The following is a 15,863-nucleotide window of genomic DNA, read 5'->3' on the forward strand; positions in this document are numbered from 1 at the left end:
AAGGAGAGGGCTGACACTCTCTGAAAGTTAACTCCCGTGTTCGAGTGGAAGAGCTCCAACGAGACAAACGAGATACCTCCTGATGGATTTTAAAGGGAAACCCGACCCTGAAGCCTCAGAGACCGCTGACGAATAGACGTCACACACAAACACTCTCTCGCGCACACACGTGAGTGGGAGAGAGGCGACGGGGTAGAAGGATCATGGAAGCACTGAGAGAGTCTTTTCTGCATTTAACTTTTCAGATGTCATCGTACAAGAGAGCCACGCTGGACGAGGAGGACCTGGTGGATTCCACCGCCGACGACATCTACCCATCATCACCTATGCAGGTAAACACGCAAGACCCTATACTAAAAATAAGCTAATGCGTTACTCTCAGTAGGCTATTATTATACAGTTCATAGGAAAACATAGTGTTGGCCTTCTAGGGTTTCACACTCAGTGGAAAATAACACAGCTGTCGTGTAAAAATCAGATCTTTTCAGGAAAATGTTTTGAACAGTGTCTGTGATTTCAGAACATCATTTGAAACATGGTTTGAACTGGTTTAACTGCAGCATGTTGTCATAAATCCAGAAACGTGAAAAATTGGTTAAATGCCTGTGCGTAACTGGAGGCATGTGATCCGTTGCCTAATGGATGTGATATAACGTTAAAAGTCGTCTCTCCTTCTTGCTGAAGCACAACATGTTTCTTTTTAAGCCAGAAAACTTCAGAAAGTCTCCGTAATGTGTAACAGAGTCCAACCTGTTAAACAGATGCTGCACCGTGAGGCTGCAAATATGGGATTAAACTTAACGATAGTCATGTATCAGCACTGCTGCTAATACAATAATTAATTCAGGCTTACAGATGGGTGAGATAATGAACTGAGAAGTTCAGACATTTGTACGGCAAAAAAAAACTACACTGTTACTTTTAATGCTGTTATTTTTATCAGAACCTTTCACATCGATTTTACTGAAGCGTCTTTTGTGCTTCTGCTCATATGATTTTTTTTTTTTTTTTTTTTTACCGCCCATCTGGTATGTGATTGTCTCACTGATGAGCAGTTTATGGACCTTAAAATCAGCCTAATGCTGCAGCTCAGTTTTTTGTTGAAGCGCATTAACACAGAGTCCAACTCTCCTTTCAGCAGAACTGTGTTCTGTTAACAGCAGAATACTTTTTGGTTTTTAAACCAAAACAATGTGTCTGAACAAAGTCCAAAATCAGTAACTTAGTTGTTTTACTCTAACACCTTAATGACCTTTGAGTAAGTAGTTAAGCTTTATTTATCCCAAAATTCCCACTGAGATCAAATTCTCTCTCCCTAAAAAGACCTGATGATGATTTTTACCAGGCAATTTAATCACACACAGACAAAGTCAGTTAAACCTGAAACCCTTTCTAGGGAGTTCTTGAAGTTTTAGAATAATACATTGGCGGACAAACTTGAGGTTGACACTCATTATTACTCTGTGTTAAACAGCATTACTGCACACGTCTGGGGGGATATCTCTTTTCACAATTCATACGTGTATCCTGAAGTTTACTCGCAGGGCTCAGACAGGGTTCGTGATTTTAAGACTTTAACATAATTCTCATTTTTCTGTGATTTTTCAGGCGAGTAAAATGCGGTTTTGAGGGATTGCGATAAACTGGAGATGGAAAGCGCACAGGCTTGGCAGTGGGATTCTTCTCTTAAATACACTCAGTTAAGGTCCAAACCAGCCCAACACGCTGAGCTCCTGGGATTAAGAAGCCACTGTGGCTTTGGCGTTTGATTTGGTCACATTAAGTCTGACTGTTGGACTCCCATCTAAGCTAATAATTATAAATCAGAGCCCTATAAATATACATATATATACATTCAGGGGTAATTGACTTCCACAGGATATATGTGAGGTCCAAGATCTGGCATTTATTTACAGCGGCCGGAGTGCTAAATGTGCCCTGGGAAAGATTTGTGAGTGACCCTTGGAATCATTCCTGTAGGAAATAAATTCCCTTGGCAGCCTCAACTAAAGCAACATTCAGTAGAAGAAGTGCACGAGCATGGTATGCTGGTTGAAAATCCACTACATCAATCACTGATTACCAGCCACAAAGTATGGACTTCTCTTTAGCTCATAAATTCTCCTCTGAGAGGCTTTATAGGTTTTTGGACACAGAATATCGATAAACTGGGTGCTGCCTGTTGTCCTTGGTTGACTTCCTCATGGTCTACAGGTGAAACACAAAAGCAGCAGATACGGTTCAGCTGGATTATTGTGTCTTTTCCCTATCTGGGCCAGAAGGAAAATGTCCTTTATGAGTGTATGTTGAACTAGAGATGAGGAAACAATGGAAGAATGCGTAACCTTTTCTATGTAGGAGGGTCGAAAGCGCCGTAATAGTGAGGCCATTGTGTTTTGAAACCAAACCTGTCATCATATCCATGAGAAGCTGTTTGACTACAGACAACATTTTCCACACTGTATCAGTTAAGCACAGCAAGTTTAAGAGTGTTTTCATGAGTGTTTTCATGTGGTTTAAAGCTGATTTAAAGTGTGTTGCTGTGTCTTTTAACCGTTTTAAAAATCCCAAACAATGTCAGAGTGAGTTAAATTAAGTGCTTTAAAGGTTTAATTGCGTTTGTGTGTGTTTGTGTGTGTGCAGGTGACTCTTCTGCACGGCCGCGGTCCCTCGTGTTGGCCCGACAGGACGCAGAGAGAGAAGAGGCTGCTGTTTTTGCTGTGTGTCGTGTCTGCGGGCCTGTTTATGTGTCTCATCACGACCGGCGTCTTCTACAAACGGAGTGAGTTCAAAGTTTTATTTAAACTCGGCGGTGACATAAACCGAAAACAAACAGCTGCGGTCTCTGTGAGGTAGTCTAACCAGGAGACTTCGGATTAAAACCGTTGTTTAATCCTCTTTATTCTCAGGTTTTTTCATATATAGTCAAATCAAAAACAAAGCAGCCTTTCCATGAAGAGGGGTAAGTTAAAACCCACACGAAGAGTAGATGAGGTAAAAGGGATCGTTTAGGGAAAGAGGCCTAATTGCTTTTTTGCCATGAGATAGATGAGAAGTTTGATACCATCGTGTGATACCCTTCTGACGTCTGTCCTTTGCAGTAAATCTGGAGTAATCGGGCCGCTGGTTAGCTGAGCTTGGAGCCAATACTTGTAACAAAGCCACCTACCAGCACCTCTCAGGGTACATTCAGACATAATCAGGTGGTGCGTTAAAATGCTGCAGGCTTGTGCGTAGGTGTGGTGAGTGTCACTCCACGGCTGGCTGTGTTGTTATGCTACGAGCATGCTGATTCTACTTGCGATTGTTTGTCCAAAATGACGGATTTAGTAGTAAACCACCAGGATGAGAGGCAGATCATTACAGTGTGTTTTAAACCGGGGTGCAAGACCAAACTGAGTGATCACAAGAGAGACGTCACGCTGCACAGAGAAATCTGCGTTGTCTTCCCTTTGTAGCATGTAGCCGTGCTAAATAACACGCCCTGCTACTGACCGGTTTTACAAAGCCCAACTGAGTGACGCACTACGTAACACTCAACTGTGGTTTCCAGCATTTATGCATGAAGTGTAATTGCCATCTTACGTGATTGGCCTCAGCATTGTGATTCCAGGCAGCGTTTCCTCGAAAGTTGTGTAGGTGTCAACTGTTTCGCTGCACCACCTCATATTTCTTGGACAGAAAATAGGTGGATTATAGGTTATATCTGATTCCACTGCTTTCCTTGTTAAGACAGTCCTACTCTGTGGAGAACAGATATATTGGTTTGCCAGTATTATGGGCTGATTTTGGCATATCACAAATAAATTGGTTTAAGCGTATAGGCAGCCTGATGAGAACATGAAAACTTGCATGTACAAATTCCCACTGAGGTTTACTTTTAAAATGCACAAATGCCCTGCCTCCCTTTCATATCTTTGTCACGAGTATTTGATGCCCACAAAGTTGGGATCATTGCAAAGATGTGTAATAGGCTCATATATCGTCATCAAGGTTTTTTACTTCTAGGTATCTGCTAGCTATCAGTATCACCATTAGTCAGGCGGGCTCTACTACTCTGCCTGGAGTAAGTTGCTTTTGTTGGTTGGGTGGGTGGGTCAGGTTTAAACATGAGGAGTGAGATTGTCTATGGTTAGGGTGAGAATATCATGGTAAACCAATCAGAGAAGGCAACAAGTTCAAGCCAATCAGAAGCAGAGTATTGTGGGTCCTAGCACGAAAAGCAGATGTGTAATGACGCGTGGATTAAGCATCTGTTGTTACCGTTTGCATTCTTTATGCTAAGCTACTAAGACAAATATCAATTCTTGCATTATATTCTTTGAAAATAACTTGGAAACAAAAATTCTTCTCCAGCCTTTAAGAATTAGATTTTTAGCCCGTACAAATCTCCTCTTGTGTAGGAGAGGGATGTTCTGTCGTGTCCAGGTCAAAAGCTGATGCGCACAATCTTTCCAAGCTGAATGTACACGAATCTCTTTATTTGTTCATCCAGCTGTAAATCTACAGGGCAGTGGGATTTAATACAGTATATGTGGGATATTCTTTTAAACCAAAGCCCCCACCTTCAGCTAAGCTGCCTAAAAACAACTCTAAATCTCTCCCTTGAGCTTGTTCATTATGGAAAGAGGGCTTGTGGATTTACCATCACATCCAGGCGACGTCTCATCTGCGTTGGTTTCCTCAGAATTACCATGGGAAACTTAATGCCACTTCCTCCTATTCATAGTTGCATGCCACATCACACTTTGAAATAATAAAAGGAGCGAGGATGAATTTCTCCAGGGGGCACTAACCTCATCGCTGCTCGTAAACGTGGATCCGTCTCTGTTTGATGCCGTATATGGATAGATGGGGGGAAAAAAGTCTTTACTGTAAGTTGTGCATTCGAGGTGACTTGTTCCTTGGAATTGTACTCGCGCTTACACTTCTCCAAACACTTTCTTTGGCTTTTGAGAGCTCTTCCTGTTTAACAGCTTTTGTGTTTAGACTTTGAAAAAAGCACCACAGAGCAGCCAAAAGCCACCGATCACTTCTGCTCAACAATTTTCTAGAGGTTGATGAAGGCTCTCAGTCATCCAGGATGTGGTAATTCAGAGTGCTGTTTCGTAGGCGACTAGACTGTTTCACCTCTCATCCACGAGGCTTCTTCAGTTCAGCTTCTGCAGGCTTTTAAACCCTGTGTGGGAGTGTTTGTGCAGAGGACTCTTCTCATGAACACAACACACAAAATAACGGTTCTCAGGAAAAAGTAGGAGTAACACTGACTAGCAGTGATATGAACACACTAGTCACCTTGTTAAAGGGAACATGGCCGACTTAAAATCAAGTGTTTAAACACAAAGTCAAGTCATTAATTAGTCGAAAATAAATTAACTTTTGCTTCCTACAAAGTCAATATCATCAATCAAGTTTCAGATATTTATAAAGGATTTCTACAAGGAGAAATATTCCCTCCAGGTCGTATATCTTGGCTGTTACTTTTTTACAAAATAATAGTTTCCAGATGGTCTGAAAGACCCACATGTATATTTGGATCCCCTCCTGTGAAATATTTTCAGATTCCACGGTAATCCTCAAAAAAAAAACATTGTATCTAGAGACAGTTTCCAGCAGTTGAGTGCTGATCCTAAAAGCGAACTATCTGTGAACTAAACATGTTCTCTTTAAAAATCTGCTCTCCTGCAGCTCACCCGGGCTTGTGCCTAACAGAGCCATGCATTACTGTGGCCAGTGCAGTCATGGGAGCCCTGGACCGATCCGTAGACCCCTGCCATGACTTCTACAACTTTGCCTGTGGGGGCTGGGTGAAGAGCAACCCTCTCCCCGAAGGCAAGTCCCGCTGGGGACCTTTCAGCAACCTCTGGGAGCATAACATGCTTGTAATGAAGCATTTATTAGGTAAGAGTCTTTTGTTTGAGTGCTTTTCGGTGTCTTTAAACCTGCGAAGGTGTAACGTCACCACTTTTTGGGGCTCATTTTCTGGTCTCACCTTTTCTTCATGTTTATTTATCTTATATGTTTACTGGGCAGAAAACACAACGATGAAAGGTCTGAGCAAGGCTGAGGAAAAGGCCCAGCGATATTATCAGGCCTGCATGAACGAGGCCAAGATTGAGGAATTAGGAGCTAAGCCACTACAAGAGCTAATCAGCCAGGTATGCTTCTCTCCCAAAGCGATCAAACATCAAACACTTTCATCAGTTTAATCATTTAAAAGAAGCAATTTCCTTTCAGCCAGCTGTCTCTGAGTGTCTGTCTGAACTCCGTCTGTTTCAGCTCGGAGGATGGGCCCTGACCGGGTCCTGGGACAAGGACAACTTCCAGGAAGTTTTGCGCATGGTGTCAGCCAACTACCGAACCTCACCTTTCTTCACTGTGTTTGTCAGCACCGACTCCAAAAACTCCAACAGTAACATCATCCAGGTGAGAGGTCATTGTAGATTGATTTGAACAATGAAGTATATTAGATCAGTTAGTGTGTTATTGTATGACTTTGGTCTTTAGTTTAGATCTGAACTAACATGTTGAAGTACCTCAAACTGCCCCAAAACTCCAAACTAACCCTTTAAATGCAACACAAGCAGCTTTTACAGACGTCTCTAAGGGGCCAGATTTGATCTCTGCTGATATAATGGGGACAATCCACTCATTATCACAGTGGTCTTGGTTTCACACTGATAGTTTGACTTGAGAGTCCATTCCTTTGTAGGGTGTCATAAGATCATAACAAACGGCACTGATGGTATCTTTGGCGAGCTCTTGCTTTAAGCCTCCATGCTGGGAACACAGGAATGAAAATAAAAGTCTGTGTGTGTGAAGCGAAATGGAGGGTGAAGTGGAAGTCATGAGGTTTTCTCCTAACTCCAGGTGGATCAGTCCAGCCTGGGTCTACCTTCACGGGATTACTACCTCAACAAAACAGCCAATGAAAAGGTACAGTGGATGGATCATTTACAGCATTACACTGTGAAAGCAAAAGATATTAAAGCTCAAGTCGGCTCACCCAATCAATGTTTGGCATTTTCTGAAATTCAGCAAAGGAAATACCTGAAGGCTGATTGCAGATTTCTGTAAATAAAGCTGATAAATAATGAGAGAGAAATATTTCAGCTTCAGGGGAAATACTCTGCGTAGTAGCTTGTATTTGCACAGTTTGGGATTACACACCTAAATGAATTATAAATACACTTCTTACTTTCCCAACCGCTCCCACCTCCATCGCCACCTCACTGTGCTACCGTCTTGGACTTTCCAGTATCTGACAGCATACCTCAGCTTCCTGGTGGAATTAGGGGTTCTCCTGGGCGGCTCCGAGGAGACGTCTCGATCGCTGATGGAGGAGATTGTGGACTTTGAAACCACCCTGGCCAACATCACTGTCCCTCAGGAGGAGAGGAGAGATGAGGAACTCATTTATCATAAGATGGAGGCCAAGGATCTGGCAGTAAGTGTCTCCTGTTTGTCTCCTGGTCTGCGATGACAGCATACAGCGCTTAAGAGACTCATTTTGCGCAAATCATGAGCGCTCCAGCGACTTAGCAAAAGCAAGGAACTGCTGTGCTGTGTGAAAATGGAAATCTTGATCTAAATCTTCGTGCTTGTCAGTGTTTGTTCATGTGCGTGTGTTCCATCTGCGTCTCTGCAGGGTCTGGTTCCTGCAGTGGACTGGATGCCATACCTCACAGAAGTGTTTGCTCCGGTCCCGCTCAACGAGTCAGAGCCGGTGGTTGTTTATGCCAAAGAATACCTCCAGAAAGTTTCTGACCTCATAACTAAAACAAATAAAAGGTCAGATACACCTAATAGTTTTTCCATTTCATGTCAAACAACGGATGAACTGTTCAATCAGAAAGACGATAGAAGTATGAAAGTATTCACGCTGCTCTCCTGACGTCTCCTTTTCAGCCTGCTCAACAACTATATGATAATGAAGGTGGTGAGGAAGATGGTGTCCATTTTAGACCAAAGGTTTCAGGATGCTGAGCAGCGCTTCCTGGAGGTCATGTATGGAACCAAGAAGGTAAGAGATCATTTTTACAGTCGCTTTAATCCGACATGACACAGATTTATCTTAAAACCAGGGTCGAACAAAGCAGATATAAAGTGGGATAAACGGCATTGTACTGCACATGTTTCATCTGCCAGCAGATTCTCATCCGAATAATGTATTTGTAACATGATTGTGAGCTGAATATAAGAAATATAAGCCACTATATGCCATCAGCTTTCTGCTCTTTGCATTAAAAAACAGTTTAATGTCAGTATGAATCAAGTAAATGTCTGAAAGTGGCATCAGTCGGAGTGTATGTGGGCTTTTTTAGGAGGCCGGCACATACTGGCAGAGGAAATATCCCAAAGCCAAACAGCTGGGTTTAGAGAGCTTTTCACTTGACCTCTTGTTCTTGTGTGTGACAGTTGGCAGAGGATTCATTTGTACTGAATTGCAGATAAATGGAAATTGGCACCAAGCAGAATGTTCCCTTCATCATGACAAGACTTGACACGAACTGTAAATAATCACTTGGCGCTTAATGACTTTCAACCCGCTTTCCTCCATCTTGTTTCCTTAATTGGTATCAGAGATTGAATAGAGGAATTTGCTCAACGCGACAACTTTTTCTGCTGGTGAAGCCTGATTCTTTTTGGTTTCCATGTGTAGAAGGGCGCCCAAGAAAATGTGTATGCTTGCATGTGTCCTTGCCAAAGACTCACCACATGGTGTTATCACATGGGCAGCAGTGATTATGTCGCAGCTAAAACTGAAATAAAGCAGTTGAAACAAGTTTGTTTCCTCAACTGAGAACCAGTCTTTTTGTAAAATGCAGACAGGTCTGTGCAGTAAGGACAATATATGATTTTACTCAACAGATCTCTCTAAACGTCATTATTACGTGTAAGACAGAAATATCTGATTAGTTAAAGGAAAAATCTCACAGTAGATTATTTTATAAGTACATGGAAACAGGAACATAAGCCATCGGTTTAAAAAAAAGGCTTGTAAAAGGCAAATCCCTGCAATTAATAAAAGCATTTATTCAATAACTCCTCTTTTGGTGGTAGAGCCTCAGCCCACAGAGCTCCAGTTCTCTTGGATAACCATCCACTAATCATTGGAGAGACAAGCTCCGTTCACATTTTCAAATCCAGACTGAAAACACATCTGTTTTCTGTTCGCTATGACCCTTCCTGACTTCACCAGCTGGGAACTCAAATCACTGAATGTTCTCATTTTTCAATCTTGTCAATGATACGCTGTATGATCCTTGTTTTCACCTACTCACCTACTCAACCACGTCGACTCATCGAAGTCAAGTATTTGATAACATAATAGTGAAGCTAAAGGGTCAGTTCAACCAATTTATATTGGCTTTGGCTTTTTGTACTCAAGGTTTGAGATCGGAATTTAATTTGTGACAGTCAAGACATTTACATTTGCTACAGTTACTTGCCTTGTTGCTGTTTTCACCTCTGCATGCACCACAAAAAAACACATTTTCACCCACCCAACTTTTAGTCCCAGGAATTACTTTTCAATTAACGTAAAGGTTCATTCAGTCTGTTGTTGTCTGCGTTTCCAGCATGACATAAAAACCTGTGAGGATCAAGCAAATTAATTTGCTGACATATGAAAAAAGCGATGTCTTGTCTAGTCTCTGGGTCTGAAGCAAAAAACTTAGAGATAGCTATCATATATATAATATGCAATGCTAAATGCAGCACACTTTAGATAAATGAGTAAAGATGTTTTTTGTAAATTTGGTGAACTGAGTCTTTACTCAGACTCATAGGTGAAGATATTCAGACGTGGATATAAAATTGTCTAGGCTGCAAGTTTTACTTCCTTCTCAGTGAGTTACTGACTGTGAAGACTCCGTTGACCCCCCAGACCTTATCTGAGCGAGATCCTGTTCCCTCGGTCTTGTTTTCCACCGGGGTCAGGCTGTAATAACAAACACAAAACTCTCAATGTGTGTATCTGCTTTATGTGAGAGTGCAGCTGTCTCTTTTTCCATCCGTGCCTATGTGCACAGTTTTACAACTTGCTCAGAGTTGCTCCTCATTTCCTCCCTCCGACCTTGTTTCCTCTTTATCTTAGAATACATGCAGCTCCATTTGTCGTTGTCCTTCCTTTCACCTGATAATAACTTTTTCAGTCGGGCTTCTTTTTACCCTCCGTCAGTGAATTTGCTGTTTCAGGGTGAGATTTTGATTTAAAAGAATGTGAAATAATTGTTTCAAGTCGGAAAGGAAGACAAAGGCATTGAAAGTAAAAAAAAAAAACAGAGTGAAACAAACTGCAAAACTTCCAGCTGATACTAGAAAGATAATTTGCAGTCATTGAACAACAAATAACAACTAAAATGTGTTGTTTCAAAGTTCTTGTGGGTTTAAAACACTGATTTTAAACACATTTAGAAAAAAAACAAAAAATAACCAAAATGTATATAATGTATAACTTGTGCTTATATAACTAAATATAGCAAATTAAAGGTCAGTGGAGTTGCCACAAGTTGAACTGCCCTAAACGAAACTGACCTTTCTTTCTGGCTGTCTGTCTTCAGTTTTGACTATAAATAGAATAGAGAATCCGTGAGAATGTGTCCCAATGTTGCTATTTTGTCTTAACTAAAACGTCCCCAGCATTCTGTCCTTTGGAGAGAACATGATGTCTTAGCCCACAGTGATAACAGCTCAAAAACACCGAACCCAGATGTCACAAAAAGATAACAACTGTTCTGTCTCAATTTCTGCTGGTGTCGATTCTCCGTGTTATATGAATCCTCTACGCACCACCGCCGCTGTGGATTTCTGAGCGTTTTACTACTACTACTTCAATTTGGAAGAAGTCTAAGTGTTTTGTTTTTTTTAATCAGCTGCAAGAGTTTATGTTCTGTATCCCAAAAGTCTGTGACAGTCCGACTATGATATATGATATATGATATACCTTGTGTTGATATCTTTTTTACAATATATTGTATGTTTTCTTCTCTCTTTATCCTTTTTAGCAGGTAAAACATTAAAAACAGCATGATATCCACTCCAAAATATATCAACAAACCAATACAAAAATAGAAAAAGAATAATGCAAATCATAGCAGTGTCCTCCCAAAGGTACAATAACATATGTAAGAATACAGGCAGGGTATTTGCTCTGTAAAAAGATGACAGAATTGATTTCTTAATCGCTAATTTAAACAAAAATCCCCTCTTCAAGAAAAAGGACAGCCAGGTCACCAAACTATCTCATGGCTATGCAAGAGAACTAGGCGTCTGTTAGTGGACTGTTTTATCTGTCCCGATTTGACTGTTTCACTATCACTACTGTTCTGTCAACACCTACACATGTAGCCCACAGCTGAATGAAACGAGTTCCGCCTACGAACTGGAGGGTTAGTCATGTTCAGTCTGGGAAACGTAGGAAGTGACTAATTGTATCAGACGAAACAGGTCTGTTTAAATGTTATTCAACGGTGTAAGAGAAAGCGTGGACGCGTTCCTTCTTAACGTGTCTGGATGTGTTGATTTGATGTTGCAGAGCTGCACTCCACGCTGGAAGCTGTGCGTCAGCGACACCGACAGCGCCCTGGGCTTCGCCCTCGGGGCCATGTTTGTCAAAGCCACCTTTGCGGAGGACAGCAAGGCCATTGTAAGCACTACTTCAAAGTCCTTCCCCTCACAATAACTGCTCCCACTGTGTGAGATGATGTGCCTCTGACTTCCTTCTGTCTGCTGACTCTTGTGTTTCAGGCTGAAGATATGGTTGGAGAAATTAAATGGGCCTTTGAGGAAAGCCTGAAGTATGTGGGCTGGATGGACTCAGAGACGAAAAAAGCAGCAAAAGAAAAGGTGGGAGAAAGACTCATTGGATTTCTCTCTGCCGGTTTCAGTAGACATTACCATCTGATATAAGTTCTGTTGAGCTGTGTCGTGTGCTAAGAAACCCAGCACTGCCACCTGGTGTGAAAATATGTTGTTTACAGTTTTTCTCTTTTTTCATATTTGTCACAGGCAGATGCAATATACAACATGGTGGGATATCCAGAGTTCATTATGAACTCAACAAAGCTCGACAAAGTTTTCAATGATGTAGGTAAATGTGGAACTGTGTTGTATGTTCTAACTGCTCAAACATCTAATTTTGCCTCACTAAAACGTGCAATTTTTCTATCACTTCCTCCATGTAGTTTGAGGTGGTATCAGATCTTTACTTCCAAAACGTCATGCAGTACTACAACTTCTCGGCCAGAGTGACTGCGGACCAGCTGAGGAAAACTCCCAACAGAAACCAGTGAGTCGCTCCCTCATCCCCTCCTCCCCACTTTCCAGAGAGGAGGCTGCACGCTCCGGCGGGGACACATTCCCGTTGTACTGACTCAGCAGAACGCTGCTGCCATCCACAAATGTTCCCAGGCAACAAGGCGTCTCTCCGCCAAACTGAACCTTGTCTCTAATTAGGCTGTGAGAGGGAGGGGGCATATCAGATCAGTGTTCCAGTGCCTTTCAGACTCATCTGCAGTCAGCCTGGCACGGCACCACACAGCGGGGCAGAATCGATGTATTTTATGTCACTGTGACCTTGATGCCGGCCTCACATGGTGGCTCTGTGCTCATGTTTTTGCAGGTGGAGCATGACCCCGCCGACCGTGAATGCATATTACAACCCGACCAAGAATGAGATGGTGCTGCCGGCAGGAATTCTTCAGGCTCCATTCTATAGTCGTTCATGGCCAAAGTAGGTTCTTCTGCATTCACCATCGCGTTTACTAAATAATGTTGGATGGGTTTTATTTGAACAGAAAAAGGAGCATCAAATAGAAATATTCAACATTATCCACAGAAAAGGTCATTCAGCTGCTGTTTTTAACTACTCGAGTCCTCTGGTGTGCTGCAGATGTGGTCTGATAATGGGACTGTACTGCCATTAATTAATTTTATTGGAATATTATATTTGGATTCAATTTGAATTGCTGAACAAATCTGAGACGTGGGCAGTTCTCGAGACTTGAGGGTGAGACTGCCTCTTCTGTCACTATATCGCTTTGTTGCTCTTTTTCATAATTTTCTTAGTAACTGACTTGATTTCATTGCAAATGATGGTCACCCCTTAATGATCTTTCAAATATTAAATATGTTTGAAGGAATAAATTACTTACAAAACCTCCTGTAAATCACAAACTATCAGACCTTTAGTGGTGCTGATCGGTGGATTTTTATTGTTGTTTTCAGTCTTTGTGCTCAGCTAAATTGCTACAGCTTCATATTTTATGGACAGTGTTGGTATCGATCTTTTCAGATGAATGATTAAAGCCATTGCTTTAACCAACTTCAGTACCATAAACACAAATGTTAAAAATATGTCATGTGCTACATTTTTCCATGTCTTTCAGAGCTCTTAACTTCGGTGGGATTGGAGTAGTCATGGGACATGAACTGACTCACGCTTTTGATGACCAAGGTTGGGAACAAATCTTTTAAAACATTTTTTAAACATTTACATTTCAGAGAAATATCAAAATGAACCACCCTGAGAGTAAATCATTGAAAACCTAATTATCGAAAAGCACTTTTGGCACTGAAGGCACTCATATTTCACACTTTGTATTAAAGGGAGGGAATACGACAAGGATGGAAACCTGCGTCCCTGGTGGAAGAACTCGTCTGTGGAGGCCTTTAAGAAGCAGACCCAGTGCATGGTGGAGCAGTACGGAAATTACAGCATCAACAAGGAGCCGCTGAATGGACGACACACCCTGGGGGAGAACATCGCTGACAACGGCGGACTCAAGGCCGCCTATAAGGTCTGATGTCAGATAGGAAGCATAACAAACCTCATTTATCTGCTGTACGCTGCTAAACCACAAGGGGAAATGGGATTTCTGTCTCTGATGAAAACAAGCAATCAAATGCCAAGAGAGCATTTAGATTATCACGGAAAGGTCAGACCTCTGCTGCTGTGTTTTCCGAGAGCAGCGTTGACAGATTGTACGTCTACAAGGTCGGCAACTATCGCGCGGGTCTCACATTAATCCTCTGCATTAGTTTATCGTCGAGTGGGTCACATCCATTCATCTGTATTGGAAAAAACATGTTGTGAGGTTTACAGTGAAGCCTGGAAATGCAACAGGTGGTTACGAGCGGCCTTGTCAGCCTCTGGTTACTTCTTCACATGCACACATTCTTTCCATGTAATGAAAAGGTCATGGGCTATGAAGGAGATGAGCAAATCATATAGAAGTGTAAGCAGCCTGCATAATGTGACCCGTGTTAAACAGGGTGAAATGTCTCGGTCGAGGACCTTAAGGATCTTCTTTTCCCGCTTGATGTATATCTCTATGCACTGATTCGTGAGTGTACGCGTGTGTGTAATATGATCATTTGTTCCTTCGCAGGCTTACGTGAACTGGGTCAAAAAGAATGGCGAGGAGGCGACACTGCCTGCGCTGGGAATGACGAACCATCAGCTGTTTTTTGTCGGATTTGCTCAGGTTTGGATCACTCATGTAACCCATGTTCTTTCCTCTGACTTTATCATACTGTCATATACTACTACTACACTGATACTGTCCTACACATACGAATACTACTCCTGTTCTGAAACCTCTCCTCCTGACGTGTTTTGAGACATATGAAAATTCTTGGAATAACAATTTTCCATCTACGAATATGCAAATCTCATACATTTCTCCTACTTTATTGAAAGCCAGTGTGTGTGTGTACTCGAGGTTTAAAGTTTTGTTGCGCTTGCATAAGTTGTGTAAGTGGACTGTGAATTGTGATATTACTAAATCCTGCCCGTACATTCATGGGTTAAGCTTGGATACAAAGTGATCCCAGAGGAACTTTCCATCTTAAGTAGATTGTACCTGAAGCCCTTTAGTGTCAGACCCTGGACATAAATGATTTTCCACAGTGTGGCTTAAAAGTCACCGCAAGGACCAAGAAGGAGAAAAACACAAACATATTTTTGACTGGAGGGGAAAAAACCAGCCAACAAACATGTGTATATGTGTGTGTGTGTGTGTGTGTGTATATATATATATATATATATATATATATATATATATATATATATTTATATATATATATATATATATATATATATATATATACAGTATATGTGTGTGTGTGTGTGTATAAAAACAATGAAAGCAATTCATTTTGTTCCCTTATTGTTTATATTGTTGCAGGTATGGTGCTCTGTCAGGACGCCGGAAAGCTCACACGAGGGTGTGATCACAGATCCTCACAGCCCGTCAAGATTTAGAGTCATCGGCACCATCTCCAATTCACAGGAGTTCTCGAAGCACTTTGGCTGCAAGGCAGACACTCCCATGAACCCTAAACACAAGTGTGAGCTTTGGTAATGCCTCATCGCTCGGTGCTGTTTATCAGCAGGGAGTGAAATGGACGTTTGGGGAAATGGCTCGAGATGCTTACAAAGTCTCTCCGGACAGGGAACGCGAGAACCACTGAAACTTTCACTGCCTTGCCACTTAATGCTTATCAGGACAAAATGGGCTGCTCTATTTGGAGGACTGCTATCTTAAGTGCTTCTCCACAAGGACTGCAAACAGCTTTCCCCAATTTATGAACTTAAATGTAGCTATAAATGCGCTTTTTTTTTTTGAACACTGGAAACCTGACAAATGGTTACAAATCACGGGGGAACCCCTCTCACATTTTGTAAGCTGCTTGTTCGTCACAAAGTGATGGATGAGCGATGTGACGTTTCTTTTACTCTTCACTGTGCTTGGATCTGCTCCAGTTTACTTAAACTGTATTTTATTTATGGTCACAGTTGATAAATGTCAGTTAACCAGGGACCTGCGGGATTTTTAACCTGATGGAGAAGTTGTGTC

General features: G+C 41.8%; 1 protein-coding gene across 1 annotated transcript; it reads left to right on the forward strand.

Moving 5' to 3' along the window:
* The first annotated feature begins 203 nt into the window (after nucleotides 1-203).
* ece1 (endothelin converting enzyme 1) lies at nucleotides 204-15,368 on the forward strand. Its single transcript, XM_037100150.1, has 18 exons — nucleotides 204-332; nucleotides 2,644-2,782; nucleotides 5,689-5,901; nucleotides 6,034-6,158; nucleotides 6,280-6,426; nucleotides 6,871-6,936; nucleotides 7,259-7,447; nucleotides 7,649-7,791; nucleotides 7,909-8,023; nucleotides 11,540-11,650; nucleotides 11,752-11,850; nucleotides 12,013-12,090; nucleotides 12,189-12,292; nucleotides 12,626-12,736; nucleotides 13,392-13,459; nucleotides 13,612-13,802; nucleotides 14,394-14,489; nucleotides 15,192-15,368. Exons 1-18 carry the CDS (start codon nucleotides 204-206, stop codon nucleotides 15,366-15,368), a joined length of 2,301 nt encoding a protein of 766 aa, XP_036956045.1.
* The last annotated feature ends 495 nt before the right edge of the window (nucleotides 15,369-15,863 follow it).

Source organism: Acanthopagrus latus, chromosome 6 (genome assembly GCF_904848185.1).
Source record: "Acanthopagrus latus isolate v.2019 chromosome 6, fAcaLat1.1, whole genome shotgun sequence".
Taxonomy (NCBI): domain Eukaryota; kingdom Metazoa; phylum Chordata; class Actinopteri; order Spariformes; family Sparidae; genus Acanthopagrus; species Acanthopagrus latus.